At 42.0% G+C, this 16,806-nt stretch overlaps 2 protein-coding genes across 2 annotated transcripts in view; one reads left to right on the forward strand and one right to left on the reverse strand.

Annotated features, from left to right (window-relative positions):
- Positions 1–835: 835 nt before the first annotated feature.
- ythdf3 (YTH N(6)-methyladenosine RNA binding protein 3) lies at positions 836–11,157 on the reverse strand. Its single transcript, XM_046833506.1, has 6 exons — positions 11,143–11,157; positions 9,764–10,255; positions 9,334–9,358; positions 8,274–8,353; positions 5,802–7,445; positions 836–2,318 (listed from the first exon to the last, which is right to left on the reverse strand). Exons 2-6 carry the CDS (start codon positions 9,785–9,787, stop codon positions 2,295–2,297), a joined length of 1,797 nt encoding a protein of 598 aa, XP_046689462.1. The 5' UTR covers positions 9,788–10,255; positions 11,143–11,157; the 3' UTR covers positions 836–2,294.
- Positions 11,158–13,139: 1,982 nt separating this feature from the next.
- pdha1b (pyruvate dehydrogenase E1 subunit alpha 1b) overlaps positions 13,140–16,806 on the forward strand; it is a 6,723-nt gene continuing 3,056 nt past the window's right edge. The window contains 6 exon segments of the mRNA XM_046833507.1: positions 13,140–13,294; positions 13,957–14,025; positions 15,270–15,297; positions 15,300–15,442; positions 15,603–15,729; positions 16,649–16,740. Of these exon segments, the coding sequence (XP_046689463.1) occupies positions 13,247–13,294; positions 13,957–14,025; positions 15,270–15,297; positions 15,300–15,442; positions 15,603–15,729; positions 16,649–16,740 (507 nt within the window). The 5' untranslated portion in view covers positions 13,140–13,246.

A 16,806-nucleotide genomic window follows, 5' to 3' on the forward strand; every position in this document is an offset into this window, starting at 1 on the left:
AATTCCTGAACAATCCCAAATGAATTCTAACCAATCTTGCCCTGTCTAAAGGAATTCTGGCCAATCCCACCCTGTATAAAGAATTCCTGAACAATCCCATCCTGTCTAAAGGAGTTCTAACCAATCCCACCCTCTCCCAAATGAATTCTAACCAATCCCACCCTCTCCCAAAAGAATTATGACCAATCCCACCCTGTATAAAGGAATTCTGACCAATCCCACCCTGTATAAAGCATTCCTGACCAATCCCACCCTGTATTAAGCATTCCTGACCAATCCCACCCTGTATAAAGGAATTCTGAACAATCCCACCCTGTATAAAGCATTCCTGACCAATCACACCCTGTATAAAGGAATTCTGAACAATCCCATTAGTTCCCAAACCAACTTTGACTAATCCCACCCTCTCCCAAATGAATGCTGGCCAGTACATCACACTTTTAAAGCAATTCTGACTAATCCCACCGTTCCCAAAGTAATTATGAGCAATCTTCTTAGTTTCAATAGTGTCCAAATTCTCACTATTCCGAACTACTTGGAGAAGAATTCTGTCCCAATCCCAACCTCCCCAAAGCAATTCTAACAAACCGTTTCTTTTAAATTGTGAACAGATCCAATTAAAACCCACAACGTAAAACAGTTACTGAAGATCAAAGTTGGTTTTATTGTCCTCCTTTCTAGAACCCATGTCCTGATCTTTATTGTGCTTGAGGAGTGAAATGAATCCTGGCCGCAGTTATTTATATCAATTGCCCCCCCAAGGCTGCTGATGTAGCAGTTTTAAAGTGCTTAATGCTGCCCAGAGTGTGTGTGAAGTCAGGACACTGAGACGTGATTCAGTTTTAATAAATCTATATTTATTTTTAAAATCAGATTAATCACATCATAATGCAATCAGCATTAGCATCATTGCGAAGCATCGATTTACAGTAACCCATACAAACATGGCCACAACTCTCACACACAGGGAGGAAAAGGAGGACGAGGAGGATGAGGAGGACGAGGAGAAGGGAGAGGTGCTTCTGGTTATACGGGTTGCCATCCTTCAGCTCCGTCCTGGACGCCAGTGCGGCTGTGGAAGTGATCGAGGTGTTGCGTTTTACAACACACACACACACACACACACACACACACAGCGAGACAGACAGACAGACAGAACCCTCCTGGACCACTAAAGAAGGCAGCTTGTAATGAAGAAACAGGACACGCCAGAGGTGAGCAGATGTTGTTGCGGATCCATCAGCAAGCAGGCATTTCCATTTCCAGTCTTCACTAACTTCAACCCAGAACAATGCATTTTAATCTAATCATCATTCCTCATACTCAAGGCCTAGACAGAGGGGGTTTTCCTTAATATTTTGCATGTCATCAATATAAATGCTTAATATATATTTAATATAGATTCAAAATGCAAAAAAAAAAAAACAAAAAAAAAAAAAAAAAAAAAACTCATGCAACACGAATAATTTCGGAGTAATAATAAAAAAACAAAAATCAGGGCCCTCGAATTTTACATGCAGGAAAAACCCAACATGGACGTTTCTTCAGCTGAAGGAGAGAAGTGTGAGGTGAAGGTTTGGATGAGGACGAGGCCCTGCTTCACACTGAGGTACGAGGTTCTCCTTGTGGACGATGACAAGCACAGGAGCAAAAGAACAAAGGAACGCATCCTCGGCTATCATTTTCTTGCATTAAATGAATAAATGGAGGGAAAGAAGAAGGGGTGAAGGGTCAGTGGGGGTATGGGGGCGAGAGAACAGAAAAAACAAGCTCATGCTTTAATTCAGTCAGGGAAGGAGGGAGGAAGAAATAAAGTATCCCAGATTCGAGTGCAGACATACAGATTTGTCGTTACACACTTTCCATCCGCGCGTTTGTACGGAACCCGAACAACAACAACAAAAAAGAAAAAGGTCATGAACGAAAAAGACCTACGAATACAAAGGAGTCTGGTGAAATCCTTGAAAGCATCTAACCAGGTTAGTGAGTTAATAGCAAACAGAAGTCCGGTGCGAGTTCAGGGTGTCGGTAAGAAGCTTTTTTAAGGACTGAAAGTGCTTACAGTTTACGTGATCGATGACGTTTTTCCCATCGTGAGAATGAGGGCAGTCCAGGGGGTGGTGGTGGTGGTGGTCTTCATGGTGGTGGAGGTGTTAAAGTGTTCGTACATGGTCTTGAGCAGAAAACGGAGCAAAAACCCTGCGTGTTCTTTCCTCAGGGGGTTTTTTAGGAGACAACTCAAAAGGTTCTACATTATTAGTGTTGGAGTTCGAGCAGAACAGATGTCCAGAGGGTTACTGTTTATTTCTAGATCGCTCCTGCGGAACAGAAAGAGGGAGAGGGATGGAGGAGCAGAGCGTTAGACATAAAATATCCAAAACGTTTCTAATTAAAGCGCTTTCTTAATTCGTAATTGTAGACCGAGTCAGGAGAAGCGTCGCCGCCCAGAGCGTGCGGCTTAATCACAGCCTCTCAGGGAGGAAAAGAGGAACGAGAGGAGGCGGAATGTTCAAGCGATTTTCTGACAAGGGGGACAAAATGGCAACAGGAAATGCAAATCGTGGTGCGCGAGTGTCCGCTACTGTTATGCAAATCTGAAGAAAGAGGGATCGAGGAGGATTATTGTTTATCGCACTGTTCACACTCTTGATCACACTCTTGATCGCAACTCTTATGAACTCCTGGAGAATTAAAAGCGAAGTTCGGGAGATGCCACCTCACAGCCGGAACATCTGCCTGTGAAATGTAATGTTTAGAGATTTCACGCACGATTGTACACGAAGGTATCAAACGCTCTGCCGTCAGCGTGACTGGTGTTATGACCTGCGCCGCAAATGAATAAAGCCTTACTGTATGTTCGAAAATCTCGTGTGTGCGCGCTCTGCAGGTCACTAATATGAAGTGCACAGATGAGAAAAAACCCATCAACCCGTGTGACTGCGTGGCTTCAGGCTCCCTGTTACACCATCCTGAAATATTCATGCGCGAGAAACACGGGGCAGATTATCACTCTCACGAGGGTGAAGATAAACCTGCATCAGCACACACACACAGAGAGAGAGAGAGAGAGAGAGAGAGAGAGAGAGAGAGAGAGAGAGGGGTGGCGATGGAGAAAGTGAGGGGGAGAGAGAGAGAGAGAGAGATGGAAGGAGAGATGAAAAAAAGTCAAGGGTGTTGGAAGATGGAGAGACAGAGGGTAAGCAATAAACAGAAAGATGTAGGAGGAGGGAGAGAAAGAGAAAGGTGGAAAGGAGAGAGATGGAGAGAGAGAGAAAAAGAAACAAAGAACATAAAGGAAGAGTGATAGTCAGAGAAAGATGTAGGGGACAGCGTAGAGAGAGAGAAAGATATAGAGAGGAATATGATTAAGCCACCAAGAGGTAAGAAATAAAGAGAGAGATGTGGGGAGATAAAGTGAGAAAGAGAGAGAGAAAGGGAGAGTGAGCTGAGAGATGGAGAAAGAAAAGAAAGAGAGGGAGAGGAAGAGAGATGGAAAGAAAGAGCGAAATTGAGGGCAGTGGAAGATGGAGGTGAGAGAAAAAGAAAGATAGAGGGAGACAAAATGAGAAAGAGAGAGAGAGAGAGAGAGAGAAAGAGAAAGAGGGACACTTTCCGTTTCAGTTTGAATGCGTTTCTTCTCTAATTTTCACGCATTTTCGCAAACACCCATTGAGAGTTTCTTCAGTGGAGGAGGTAAGAAAAGACGAAGTGATAATGGCGGGAGAGAGAGAGAAAGTGAGAGAGAGAGCGAGAGAGAGAGAGCGAGAGAGAGAAATCCTAACAAAAAAATTACAATAAAATAAAAAGGGAAACAAAGCCTTTAATGACTCTGAAGTATCTGAAATACGGCGTGATCTCTATGGGAGGTTCTCCTGCCCCGAACCCCAGGTGTGTGAATGTGGAGACGATGAGCAGCTAATAAGTCGATGAGGCCTTCAAAATTACCTCGGCATCTACAAACTAACCGCACGGCATCAAAGGGGGCAAACCGGTGGATTATTTTCAACATGAAATACTTAAACGGGGTAAAAGCAGCTGCTGCCAGACACCACATCTGCAAACAGCACTGAAGAATGAAGTAAAGTTCAGTCCTGTATCAACGCACCACGGTTCTAAAACATGACAGATTTCCAAAAATGTTTCATTAAAAAATATAAAAAAATGACCCATCTGCATTTTATTGAACAGACGGGACAAACTGAGTGACTGTTAGGGTCACAAAATTCCAGGAATTTTCAAGACTGAAAACTTTCCATGGGAATTAATGGAAATAAACTGGGAATTTATAAAATTGTAGGTTAACAATTATTGGCGTAAATTACATAAATATTGCATACATTTATTTTTAAAACGTTCTTAAATCAGTCAAAATGTCTTTTTTTTTTTTTTTACACCTGTATTATTCTGCATGCGTCAGATTATGACCGAACGAAATTTTCATATTTATGGTTGTTTATGATACAGATTTTTATCAATTTCCCCAAATTTCTAATGAATTCCCATAAACTCCTGGTAAGTTTCCAACTTGGAATATTTCCAAAATTCCTCAGATGAAGTTCCCATGAAAAGTTTCTGGGAAATTTACCAGCTCATTGCAACCCTGGTGGCTGTCAGTCAAAAAGGCTTGTAGAGTGGGCGTGGCTTTAAAGTGTGTGGGGAATTAAAATCCCATCTTGAGGTTGGAGACCCTGCGATATTGTTTCTATGGTCTATAAACAGATGTGCCACATCAAAAAAACTACAATTAAGTATCCTTTATAAATTAGGCAAAAAGGTAAAGAATCTAATGTAAAAGCCATTTTATATATATATATATATATAATTTATATATTATAATATTAAACATCAGCGTATGAAGACTACAGAGCTTTTAACTAGCTGGTTGGGTTTAATGTAAATCTATAAAACTAAATTACATTCAGGTTTTTTTTTTTTATCAGTTTGGGAATTTGCGATCTGAAGCCTCGTCATAAAACAAAAAAAAGGTCAAAGTTCTAACAAAAATAAAAGGATGTAGGAGATGTCAAATCCACTAGGCTCTGAAATTGATGTCTTTTAATTACTATCCCGCACTCCAGCCACGGATTTTAATCAACTCCGGATGGAAATCAGACGAAAACCCAATTCTCCAAAGTGCTGACCCTCACATGCACCAAGACAGTAAACAGTTATGTAACCTTCACTATTGATTTAGTGTCATGATTTTTTCATTAAGCTCCGAGCCAAACTCTGTGCGCTAAGGTGATTACAAGTCGAAACCTCGGGCTAACGAGAGTTCTGATTTAACCGTCTGAGCAGTCTCTGTACTTCAGCGCTTCAGTGGGAAGCATCAGACCAATCAAAATAGTTATGCTTCTGTGCAAAATGGATAGAAATAAAAAGAAACTAAGGTTGAGAGTCTGGGTGAAATAAATGTCTGGGCGAAATAAAAGTCTGGGTTACGGTAAACGTCTGGGTTGAGGTAAACGTCTGGGCTGAGGTAAACGTCTGGGCTGAGGTAAACGTCTGGGTTGTTACTCACTTGTGTTGCTCAGTTGATTCTGTCTGATCAAAACGTCTGCATCTGGCGACATGCCGTGACATCTCGAGCCTTTCATTTCCTCCTTGACTATCTTCCCTTTATTCATATTTAACATCATCAAACTTACAAAACTCTAGGACTTTTTTGATTTCCCAAAAAAGTCACTGACTTCCTACTGTCTGTTCTTAAAGAACATGTATTGGGGAAACCTGAACTATTATTTTTTTCTTAAAGCATAATGATTGTGAAAGTGAGGAACGCTCCGATAAGGTCCGCTTACCCTTCGTATGGCTTCCTCTTCCTCCTGCCGCTTTTCGTAATGTGCAAAATCGTCGAAGATCGAGGTGGTATGCTTGAAAGTGGCGATAATTTTTAGCACTTGCTTGGCCTTTTCGAGAGGCACCTCCTGAGTGTCCCTGGAGTTGGTGACCGGCTTGTTGTCATTGTTCTCCAGGCGGATGTGCCGCAGCTGGTTGTTGGGCACGTCCTTGACGAAGATCCACTTGACCTCGAACTTGCCCTTCCACTTGTCCTGAGACCAGACGCCGGCATACGCGTTGTAGTCCACGGTCGACTTCATCTCAGCCACGCCGCAGAAGTGCCCACTGCCGTTGACGCTGAACAGGAGGTAGAGTGGGCCCTTGGTGGCCAGCGAGCGGTACGCCGCGTCTAGCCGCTTGTTGCCATGCTCCGTGCTGCACCAGATCGAGTACTTGATGGAACGGTGGATGTCATCCTCGGAATAACTCTTGATAATGAACACGCGTCCGTTCTTCACGTTCCAGTCAAAGTCTTTGGGGTTGTAGCTGTTAAGCGCTTTGAGCTTCTCCAGCACTGGGTGGAGCTCACCAGGGGTAGACGGGGAGGCACTCAGGGGCACACCTGGGCCCAGACTGAAGCTCTCCTGCCCCCCGCCCGGGTTAAACGTGGCCACTCTGTTCCTTGGTGCGACCCAACGGTTCTGGGGTGGCGCATTCTGCTGAGCGAAAGGGTGCTGCGGCTGAGGGGCAGGCTGGGATGGATGGTGATGAAGAGGATGTGGTGGACCTGGTTGAAGCTGTGGAAGCGGTTGAGGGGACTGAAGCTGGAGTTGCTGGGGTTGAGCTTGAGGAGGCAGTAAAGGCTGATGTTGAGCTAAAATCTGGGGCTGCACCAGAGGCTGATGAGGCAACATGTGCTGAGCAAGTGGTGGTTTCGTGATGGAACCTTTGTCATCCCAGGTTCCAATGTTCATGTTATGTTTTATAGGTGGTGGAGGAATGGTGACACCACTTCCTATGACTGGATTGGATTTCAGCTTAATTTTCGGCTGAAGTTTAGCCGGTTTTCTAGCAATGGCTGCCCAGGATGCAGGTTTAGGGGCTGAGGAGCTAATGGGAGGCACACTGTTGGCTGCCATGCTGCTCATGCCAGCTGTTCCTCCAAGAGGAGAGCCGACAGTTTTGGTAACAGCTGCCATGTCAGATCCAAGCTTGAGCCCGGCCATGCCTTGATCAATGCTGCTCATGGGAGGAACCTTGCTGAGCTGCGTGTCACTGCCAAACCCGGCCTGTCCATCTGCTATAGCCCTTCCCAGCGAGCTGGGGGCATAGCCATAGTTGCTGCTGTATGCTGAACTCTGGGTTGACTGGCCCTGTGAACCGCTGGTGCCCCAGGTGGAAAAGTCCGCATTTCCAGGAAAGAAGTTAAATCCATGTTGGCTAAGAAAGGGAGGGGTGTTGCCTAGAGCACCAGGCTGACTAAAGACTCCATCAGGGATGAAATGATGCTCACCATTGCTCATCTGTCCATAAGTAGTCAAGTAGGGCATGGGAGGGTCGCCTGCGGTGGACCACGCAGCTTCACCCAGAGAGTATGGAAATCCGATAGACGGTGCATAGTAGCTGGGCATGTAGGGATCAGACATCGGTGGGTAGCTATTACTCTGTAAGGGGAGCCATAAAAAATCCTTTAAAAGATTAAACACAGGACTTCAGCTATGTATCTGTAAATTACAACGTAGGCGTCAGTTTCCCGAACAAATGGCTAAAGGTCGACTGATTAATTGGGACGATAAAAAAAAAATAATTATTAATTGACATCAGCCGATTGTGCAGCAAATTAGGCCAATTATTAGGCAGCTGGATCTGACACACCAAACTGTTCATGTACATTCTGTGCTTGCACAAGAGAACACCATTCTCCCACACCAGCAGGTGGCAGTAGTCTGTATTTGGCATCTAAACAGGGAAACCGGAAGAGCTAGAACTGTGAAGATATAGAGCAGCGTTTCCACCTGCCACGATCATTACTAAGGAATTTGTGTAGCTTTTTAGTCATGTCTGCTAATATGTGCTCGTTCGCTAAACTGAGCAGCCAATCTGAGTTTTATTTCTTGCCGCTGATTCGACGTGCAGAATTGGCCGATAAACAGCTGACGGTGTGTCTCTTTATTACTTAACTGTTCGATTTTATTAGATGAATGGCCAAACATATCGGCCAAAAAATTAATCGACATTGGCCAGAGGAAAACCCATATCAGTCGACCACTACCACTGGTTCAACAAACTACACATAGTTTAATTAATACGATACAAAGGTCAGTATTTTAGGGGGAGGGGCACCTCAGTGGTTGTGATATTAGACTTCTGATCAGAAGGTTGTGGGTTTAAATCCCAGCACCACTAAGCTGCCACTTCTGGGCCCTTTAAAACTGCTTAGGTGTATAAATGAGATAATGGTACATTATGCCACAAAGGGATTTTCTACTCACCTGATTTGTCTGGCTGCTTAAGTAACTCTCAAAGTCGTCATCGTTCACAGAATCCTTCTGATGCATCGAACCGTTTTGCACTGCAGGAACAAGAAAAGAATCCAGTTTTAGGCAACAATTACGTCAAGCGTTACTCAGCCTCAGAGTAACAACTGAGTAACGGCTACATAAATTTAACAGATTCTGTATCAGATTAGTACCAATACTCTCATTAAGGGATTAGAACCAGTACTTAACTCTCATTAAGGGATTAGAACCAGTACTTAACCCTCATTAAGGGATTAGAACCAGTACTTAACCCTCATTAAGGGATTAGAACCAGTACTCATCTCTCAGTAGGGGTATTATAACTAGTACTCAACTTTCAGTAAAGGATTAGAACCAGTACTCAACTCTCATTAAGGGATTAGAACCAGTACTCCACTTTCATTAGGGGTATTAAAACCAGTACTCAGTCACTCAGTAAGGGATTAGAACCAGTACTCAACTCCCAGTGAGGGATTAGAACTAGCACTCAACTCTCAGTAAAGGATTAGAACCATTGCTCAACTGTCAGCAAAGGACTAATGCCTTAACTCTCAGAGAATGATTAGTACTAGTACTTACTCACTCAGTAAGGGAATAGAACTAGTACTCAACTCTCAGTAAAGGATTAGAACCAGTGCTCAACTGTCAGCACAGGACTAATGCCTTAACTCTCAGCGAATGATTAGTACTAGTACTCACTCACTCAGTAAGGGATTAGAACCAGTACTTAACTCCCAGTGAGGGATTAGTATAAAAACGTGTCTATAATTGATACCTAGTCCGGATTAGTACCCATACTTGATACCCAGCCTACTGCTCGCTATCAGACTGGTTCCAGTAGTCAGTATCGAGTACCAGACTGGTACCAAACCTAAAACCCCTGAGCAGTGAAATGGTGCATCTTCATCAGTCGCCTTGCAAAACGTAACAGTGTTGTAAAACTGATCGTGTAGATTTTTACAGATAATAGATTCTAGAGAGATGATGATCCAGATTACAGGATATGGAAATGTGGAGGTTGTGGAAGCCGTACCTTTATTTCCTTGGCTTTTGGGTCTCTGTTATAGTGAAGAAAGAAAGACAAAAAGGAGTTAATAGAGAAAACAGTGGAAACACAAGCTGCACATGTTTCTCACACACACACACACACACACACACACACACACACACACAAGGGTTGTCCAGCACAGGACTGGTGCCGGACACTCTTAAAGGTTCAAAAGTATTGGCCCCCACCATTTTGTAATATTATTAAAAAAACATGTCTCATGCTGTACATTTACAGAGATTTATATACAGATCAGACTGTCTCGAAGACAGACACACTCACTCTCACACACACATGCGCGTGTCAACTAGTCAACTTGGATAGTGGTTACCAGTACCATGGGAAAACGACATGGCTAGTCATAAAGCTTCGTGTGTGTGTGTGTGTGTGTGTGTGTGTGTGTGTGTGTGTGTACCTGATCAACAGTTGTGGCAGACATCCTCCTCCAGGAGCCTTTAGCTGCGTGATGTTCTGATGATCACCACAGTCTCCTCGTGTTTGATTATAATAATGATGATGGTGATAAAGATTATTATGATTAGAATTAAATCCTCTTCCTTCCTCTCGGCTCAGGCAGCCAATCAGACTACGCGCATGCGCGGAGTTTAAACGCGCTCGGCCCGGGGCGCTCGGGTCACGCGCGCGGCGGCACTGCGGTGTCCTGGGTGGCGGTGAAGCGGCTCCTGACTCTCGCGAAAACACGTTCAGCCCGCGGGCTCTGTGAACCTGTGACGGGACGATGAGAAGCTTGAGCCTGTTCCTGTTTCACCCCCCCGGCGCTGCTCCGTGCCACAATGGCGGATGGGCTACTCGCTCTCACTTCCGGTTCGACACTGACTTTCCGGCGGTGACGTTGGCGCATGCGCTTTACCGCCCTCCTTCCGCCATGTTTAAACACTGATCGGGACTTTAATGGGAAATAAAAGTTTTTATTAAATACTTTTAATCGTTAAATACTTGTTTTTATTTTTTATTAAATAATCAAATTGTTTGCAATTATTTAATTTTTTTTCTATTAAGGTCAAAGAGGACCAGATCAATAAATAAATAAAAAGTAATAGATAGATAGATAGATAGATAGATAGATAGATAGATAGATAGATAGATAGATAGATAGATAGATAGATTTTTTATTTATTTAGTTGAATTTATTTATTTAACTTAAAAAAACTACCACAATCCCAGGAGTATAAACTACAGTTACATATAATACAATTGTAATAATAATGATAATAATAATAATAATAATAATAATAATAATAATAATAATAATAATAATAAATGTAACATCACAGTAAATCAGTATTAAGGTCTTTGGAGTTGCTGGAGGCAGTAAAAAAAGCCCAGATACGAGCTAAATGCCAAACAAACAAAAAAATTATTAAAAATGTACATTTGTGTAAGAAAAACGTAGCTTGAAAAATAAATAGGTTTATCAAAAAAGATGTTGTCGTAGCAACCAAACACCTTTTTTTTATAACAGAGAAACTCTGTGATGAGAATACATAAACAAAGATGCAAAAATCCTTCCAAAACAATGCACATTTCCTAGAAGAGATGAAGAACAGATTCATCCTCAGCTCTGCAGAAGATAATGTCTTAATAAAAAATATTTGGTATAATAGAAGAGATAAAGTAGTATTAAGGATACATTCTTTACCTTATTGGTAATTAAATATTTAGAAAACAGATTCCACACCTTTTCCATTGAATAATAATAATAATAATAATAATAATAATAATAATAATAATAATAAAAATAACAACAATAATTATTATCGTAATTGTTATTACTGTATTATTGTTGTTGTTGACATCCAGAGTTCCCACCCGGACGTCCCTTCCCGGTTACCATAGCAACGACCCAACCAGACGAGGTCTTTAATCGCGTGTGACGCTCCAAACCTCATACAGAACATCCACATCCTCATTGTACGACCAAAAGTTTGCGACTTTTCTGTTAAAGAAAGGGTTTTTTACTGCTTCTGCACTTACCCGGATAATAAGACACATCTGGATACGGAACTTCAGGTAAATGTTTATTGTTCTGGATGAAAAAAAAAAAATTGTCGCCTGAATGTCTGATTTAAGGGTCCGGTAATTCCACGTTATTATCTAATTTTAGCCTTTACAAATATCCTACCTGTTCTGTTTCACCTAAACTTACCTGTTATTCATTTTGCTTTAGGAAATGTTTTTTTTTATTTTTTACCAGACATGCACACTATCATCACAACGCGTTTATTATTGTTTTGTATATATATATATATATATATATATATATATATATATATATATATATATATATATATATTAAACTTCAGTGGTGTCCTGCCTGAATCAGTCCACCATCATTATGACACCATGTCTATAGAAAGCATCAGTATTATAGAGTAGTGCAGTAGTGCAGCGAGAATGAATGTCATCACTAAAGCAGGAAACCCAATGAACACAAATCAGCACGTCTCCTTTCACTGTAGCCACAGCTGCACCTCCTACATACATCATCTCCAGCAGAAGCATCGATATTCACCTCAGAAAATCACGCATTTGGTTCCACGCATTACGGTTTTCCTTGGGAAATTTAACTGGAAGTAAATTGTGTGTTTTTTGTGCAAATGCTACAGTAAAGAAAACACAAATGGTTCATGGTAAAGCTTAGCAACCGTTTTGAAATGTTTGGGCCGACTTTTCCTCACGATGTCCAGCTGTTCATGAAAAGTCCATCTTTAAATGTTCTTGTAAGTGTTTTTGCGACCAAATCAGCAGCTATTCAATCCACATGAATATATTCGAGCTTGTGCAGTTTGCTACAGATGCAGTTTGCAAGCTCTGACTAGCTTGATGTGGCCAAATCAGTCTGATTGGTTAAAGCAGATGCTTCAAGCAACATGGATTTGTATCTACCAAGAGCCTTATCTCTGAAATCTGATTGGTCAGAAACTCCAGTGTAAAATTACACTCGGTTGTGCTGCTTCTTGTAACGGTACACATGAGAGAAACGCTATGAAATGACCCGTCGATCATCAACAGCATGAACGTCTTCAGCAGTTTGAGCTACAGGAGCTTGTCTGTTGGATCACACAGACCAGCCTTCGCTCCTCACGTGCATCAATGATCCTCAGCCCCCACCACCCTGTCGCCGGTTCACCACTGTTCCTTCCTTGGAGCACTTTAGATAGATACTGACCACTGCAGACCAGGAACATCTCACAAGAGCTGCAGTTTTGGAGATGCTCTGACCCAGTCGTCTAGACGTCACAATTTGTCAAACTCGCTCAAATCTTTTACGCTCACCCATTTTTCCTGCTTCTAACACGTCAACTTTGTGGACAAAATGTTCTCGTTGCTTGAAAAATATATCCACCCACTAACAGGTGCCCTGATGATCAGGAGATTTTCTGCTTGTTTTTATTGCTTTATATTCTGTAAACTACTCGCTATTATAAGCCATCGTGAGTGGTTCCTTCCAGTCAAAATACAGTAAATATATTCTCCCGGTTAATTAAGGAGACTGCGGTTTTTTGCCCTATTTTTTTGATAAAAAGAGGAAAAAAAGATCATCAGCCTTCTTTGCTATCGAGTCAGAGACGGAGGCAGTCTAGATAACTATCATTATCATTAATATTCATAGAAATATTATGATCTAATTAGTTATGTAAATCAATTTTACTTTTAAAAGTGAGATTTAATTTTTAATCCCTTGATCGCTGCTTTAACAGTAAAATTATTTTCCTTTAGGCTTTGAGTGAAGGTTTTGTGTAATTCTCTCTGCAGACGTTTGGGGGCAATAAGGAATCGATTTTACTCGTTTTGCCACCACCGAAGAAGAACTGAACCCGGAAGTGCAGAGAAATCCAAGTTGTCCGTTTCGCTTCGGCTGTGGAACCGATCAAACATGATGTCTTTGCTTTCAATGGCGTTCAGAGGAGCAGCAAAGAGTAAAGTACGTGTTCGTGATGTTTGCACGATGTTTGCCTGATGTTTGCACATGTAGACACGGGAACAAAAATAGACAGCTAGCTAGGAAGCTAACATTAGCGGCTAAGTTGCTCAGCTGGAGTCTCCCTGACCTTGATTTGTGCCTGTAGGACCTGCAGGGCACGAAATACAGTGTTTAAACATAAATCTGACTGAATTAAACACTGAAAATAGTGTGTGTTTGTAGTTTTATACAGTAGACAGTTATTCTGCAGTGACTGGATGCTGAGTAACAGTTTATGTTTATCACACAGGGTACAGAAATATCATCTTTATTATATTATACTTTATTATTCCATATGGAATATGTGCATCCAGAAGTAAATATGTAAATTATCTTGTTTATAAGTTAAATTGTATATTGTTGGTATTTATGTCTGCACTTTTGAGTCACCAACAGCTGGAACCAAATTCCTTGTGTGTCAACACACTTGGCCAATAAACCTGGGGTTCTGGTTCTGATCTATTTATTAATGGCACGCGTTTTATCCATTTAAAGCGACATAAAGTCGTGGAGCGTCAAGGAACCGATTTGTCATTCACGCTGTAGCAGCTGCACCTGTTCGTAATGTTCCGTGTTGCATCTGAAACCTTTATGACCAGGATTTTTCCGTTTCTCTTATGCAGGTGTCCAAGGCAGTGCTATCGAGCCGCTCCTATGCCAGCTTCACTCCTCAGGCCACCTTCGACATCAAGGTGGGTTCGCGACTCGTAACGACATAATAATCACCAGAAATTTGACTTCGATCTGAACTTGTGATCATCCAGGAGTCTTGGTTCAGTTTCGAGCTCACTTTTACGTGATACAGTAGAATAAAAGTCCCGGCATTGAACAATCCAGTTATATAATCATTAAGTAAGGTGTGGTTTCAAAGCTTCTGAGACTCAGAACAAAGCAGTCATGTGACTAAAAGCAAAGGCATTGTCTTCCCACGATTCTGTGAAAATTTCGACTTTCTTTTGCACGCTTCAACATGTGTTCCTTCGTCTGGTCTGTTTTTTTCGTCTGGTCTGTTTCTGTTTTTTTTTTCGTCTGGTCTGTTTTTGTTTTTTTCCGTCTGGTCTGTTTTTTTCCGTCTGGTCTGTTGCTGTTTTTTCCGTCTGGTCTGTTTTTTTCGTCTGGTCTGTTTCTTTGTCTGGTCTGTTCCTTTGTCTGGTCTGTTCCCTCATTTGTCTGTTCCTTCGTCGTCTGGTCTGTTCCTTTGTCTGATCTGTTCTTTTGTCTGGTGTGTTCCTTTGTTGTCTGGTCTGTTCCTTCGTCTTGTCTGTGTCACTGTGCAAAGGTTTATACATCATATACGTTTCTCTTGCACGCTTCACTGCGTGTTCCTTCGTCATCTGGTCTGAAAAACATTTTCTTTATTGTCTATGTTTAAACTCATAAGGAAATAAATATGAATATATCCATTAATAAATATCATTATATAATTATTAAATTATGCAGCTTGCATTTTTTTCGTGCAAAAACAAACAGCACGTAGTGTCAGTGATTCACCTCTAGAGGCCGCTCTCGTCATGACATCGTACCGGAATCGTTATGGATTTTTGCCGATAATTTCAGCAGTCAATTAGTAGTGCCGCAACATTTATTAATAACTAAAGGACATTTTAGTTCAAAAGCCAACCTTTGTTATTAAATACAGATAAAAAAAATCTTTACAATCAAATTTTTTAAATATGTCCCTGTCCCATGTCCCCAATGTTCAGTTGAAAATACGTGCAAGCCTGACCAATCAGACGTTTCTGATCACAAATCTCCGCCTTTGCACTAACACCAGGTCTTATCCATTGCAGTTGTGGTTTGGCACCAGACCTTGTTATCTGATTTAGATTTCTGGGCTCTAACACGGAGTGATGATGTTGAACCCCCCCCCCTCCCTCTCCCTCCCTCCCTCTCTCTCTCTCTCTCTCTCTCTCTCTCTCTCTCTCTCTCTCTTTAGCCATGTGATCTTTACCTGCTGGACCAGGGGCCCCGACCCAGACCGTGCTCACTCGGGAGGATGGTCTGAAATTCTATCGCACCATGCAGCTAATGAGGCGCATGGAGCTGAAAGCAGACCAGCTGTACAAGCAGAAGATCATTCGAGGTTTCTGTCACCTGTATGATGGCCAGGTGAGGATCAGTGATGATGTATTTTCACTCCTACACTGTTGATGACGATTCTATTCTTCTGTATTCATTCTTGGGATTACATGAACACATACACGTGTATGCGGTTTACTGATTTGTGTGTGTGTGTGTGTGTGTGTGTGTGTGTGTGTGTGTGTATTAGGAGGCATGTGCAGTGGGCATCGAAGCCGCCATCACCCTCGACGACCACCTGATCACGGCATACCGAGCTCACGGGTACACCTACACCCGCGGAGTGCCTGTAAAAGAGATTCTGGCTGAGCTCACAGGTTCATATCAAGGAAGCCCATTTACACACACACACACACACACACACACACAGTTATAGGAGTTACAGTGTATAACCACAATGTACGTCATTTATTATTTATTAGGGATGTGCGGCATAAGTGTGTGTGTGTGTGTGTGTGTGTGTGTGTGTGTGTGTGTGTGTGTGTGTGTGTGTGTGTGTGTGTAAATATATGATCTACTTAACTGTTCTTATTTCAGCAGACTTTAACAAATGTCTTCATTCCTTTTATCCTTCATTCACTCACTTCCTCAATGTGCAGAATTGTCAGGGTTTTCTCGTTTTAAGAGTTATTCTGGAAGCAAACGCTAAAGAATTTTTATCCCTATCATTGGTGATGGCAGGAAGTGGCAGCGATTTCACGCATGTGCAAAAAAATCGGTTTTATTCAGCGCAAAGTTTTAAAACACAATACAAATCGTATTTCCGGTATGGAGCGAGTGTCCACAGTGACGCTGCAGTACACGTGCACCAAATCGAAATCCCTGTGCTGAAACGGTTCGGTACGAATACACGTAGCGTAAACACCCCTATCACTTATACACCTCTATCACTTATACACCTCTATCATTTATACATCTAGTAGCTCTTCATATGAGTCATTCTTCTAAAAGGCAGCTGCCAATATTTACATGTGCACACAAGAGGGCGCTCTAACATCAACCCATTTCTCATTCTTAAACCTCTGACTTTGTATTAACAGTTTGGAGAAAGAACCACATACGAGTGGAAAATTCAGGAGTCCCAATACTTTTGACCATGTCGTGTATATTTATATTCAACAGAGAAACCGTGTCCTAAACCTTCCTGTTTGAAGAAGAATCTATGATGAGATTAGATATGTGTGTATGGAGACAATAGCAGATGCCTGCATTCTATTAACTATCCCCTGTTCTCAGGTCGAAGGGGTGGAGTCGCCAAGGGGAAAGGAGGCTCCATGCACATGTACACGAAGAATTTCTATGGCGGAAACGGAATTGTCGGCGCTCAGGTGAGACGCATTCATCCGCTAAACAGTGTGATACTCCTACACTTTTTTTTACTATGTGTTAAAGAG

The sequence above is a fragment of the Silurus meridionalis genome, chromosome 21 (genome assembly GCF_014805685.1).
Source record: "Silurus meridionalis isolate SWU-2019-XX chromosome 21, ASM1480568v1, whole genome shotgun sequence".
Taxonomy (NCBI): Eukaryota; Metazoa; Chordata; class Actinopteri; order Siluriformes; family Siluridae; genus Silurus; species Silurus meridionalis.

What these genes read in the sequence shown, in the direction of transcription:
- ythdf3 (XM_046833506.1), bottom strand. Translation starts at nt 9,787, where the DNA reads ATGTCTGCCACAACTGTTGATCAG. An exon ending in TAAGCAGCCAGACAAATCAG is followed by an intron (nt 7,446 to 8,273) that starts GTGAGTAGAAAA and finishes CTCCCCTTACAG; the next exon opens with AGTAATAGCTACCCACCGAT. An exon ending in AAGAGGAAGCCATACGAAGG is followed by an intron (nt 2,319 to 5,801) that starts GTAAGCGGACCT and finishes TCTGTTCCGCAG; the next exon opens with GAGCGATCTAGAAATAAACA.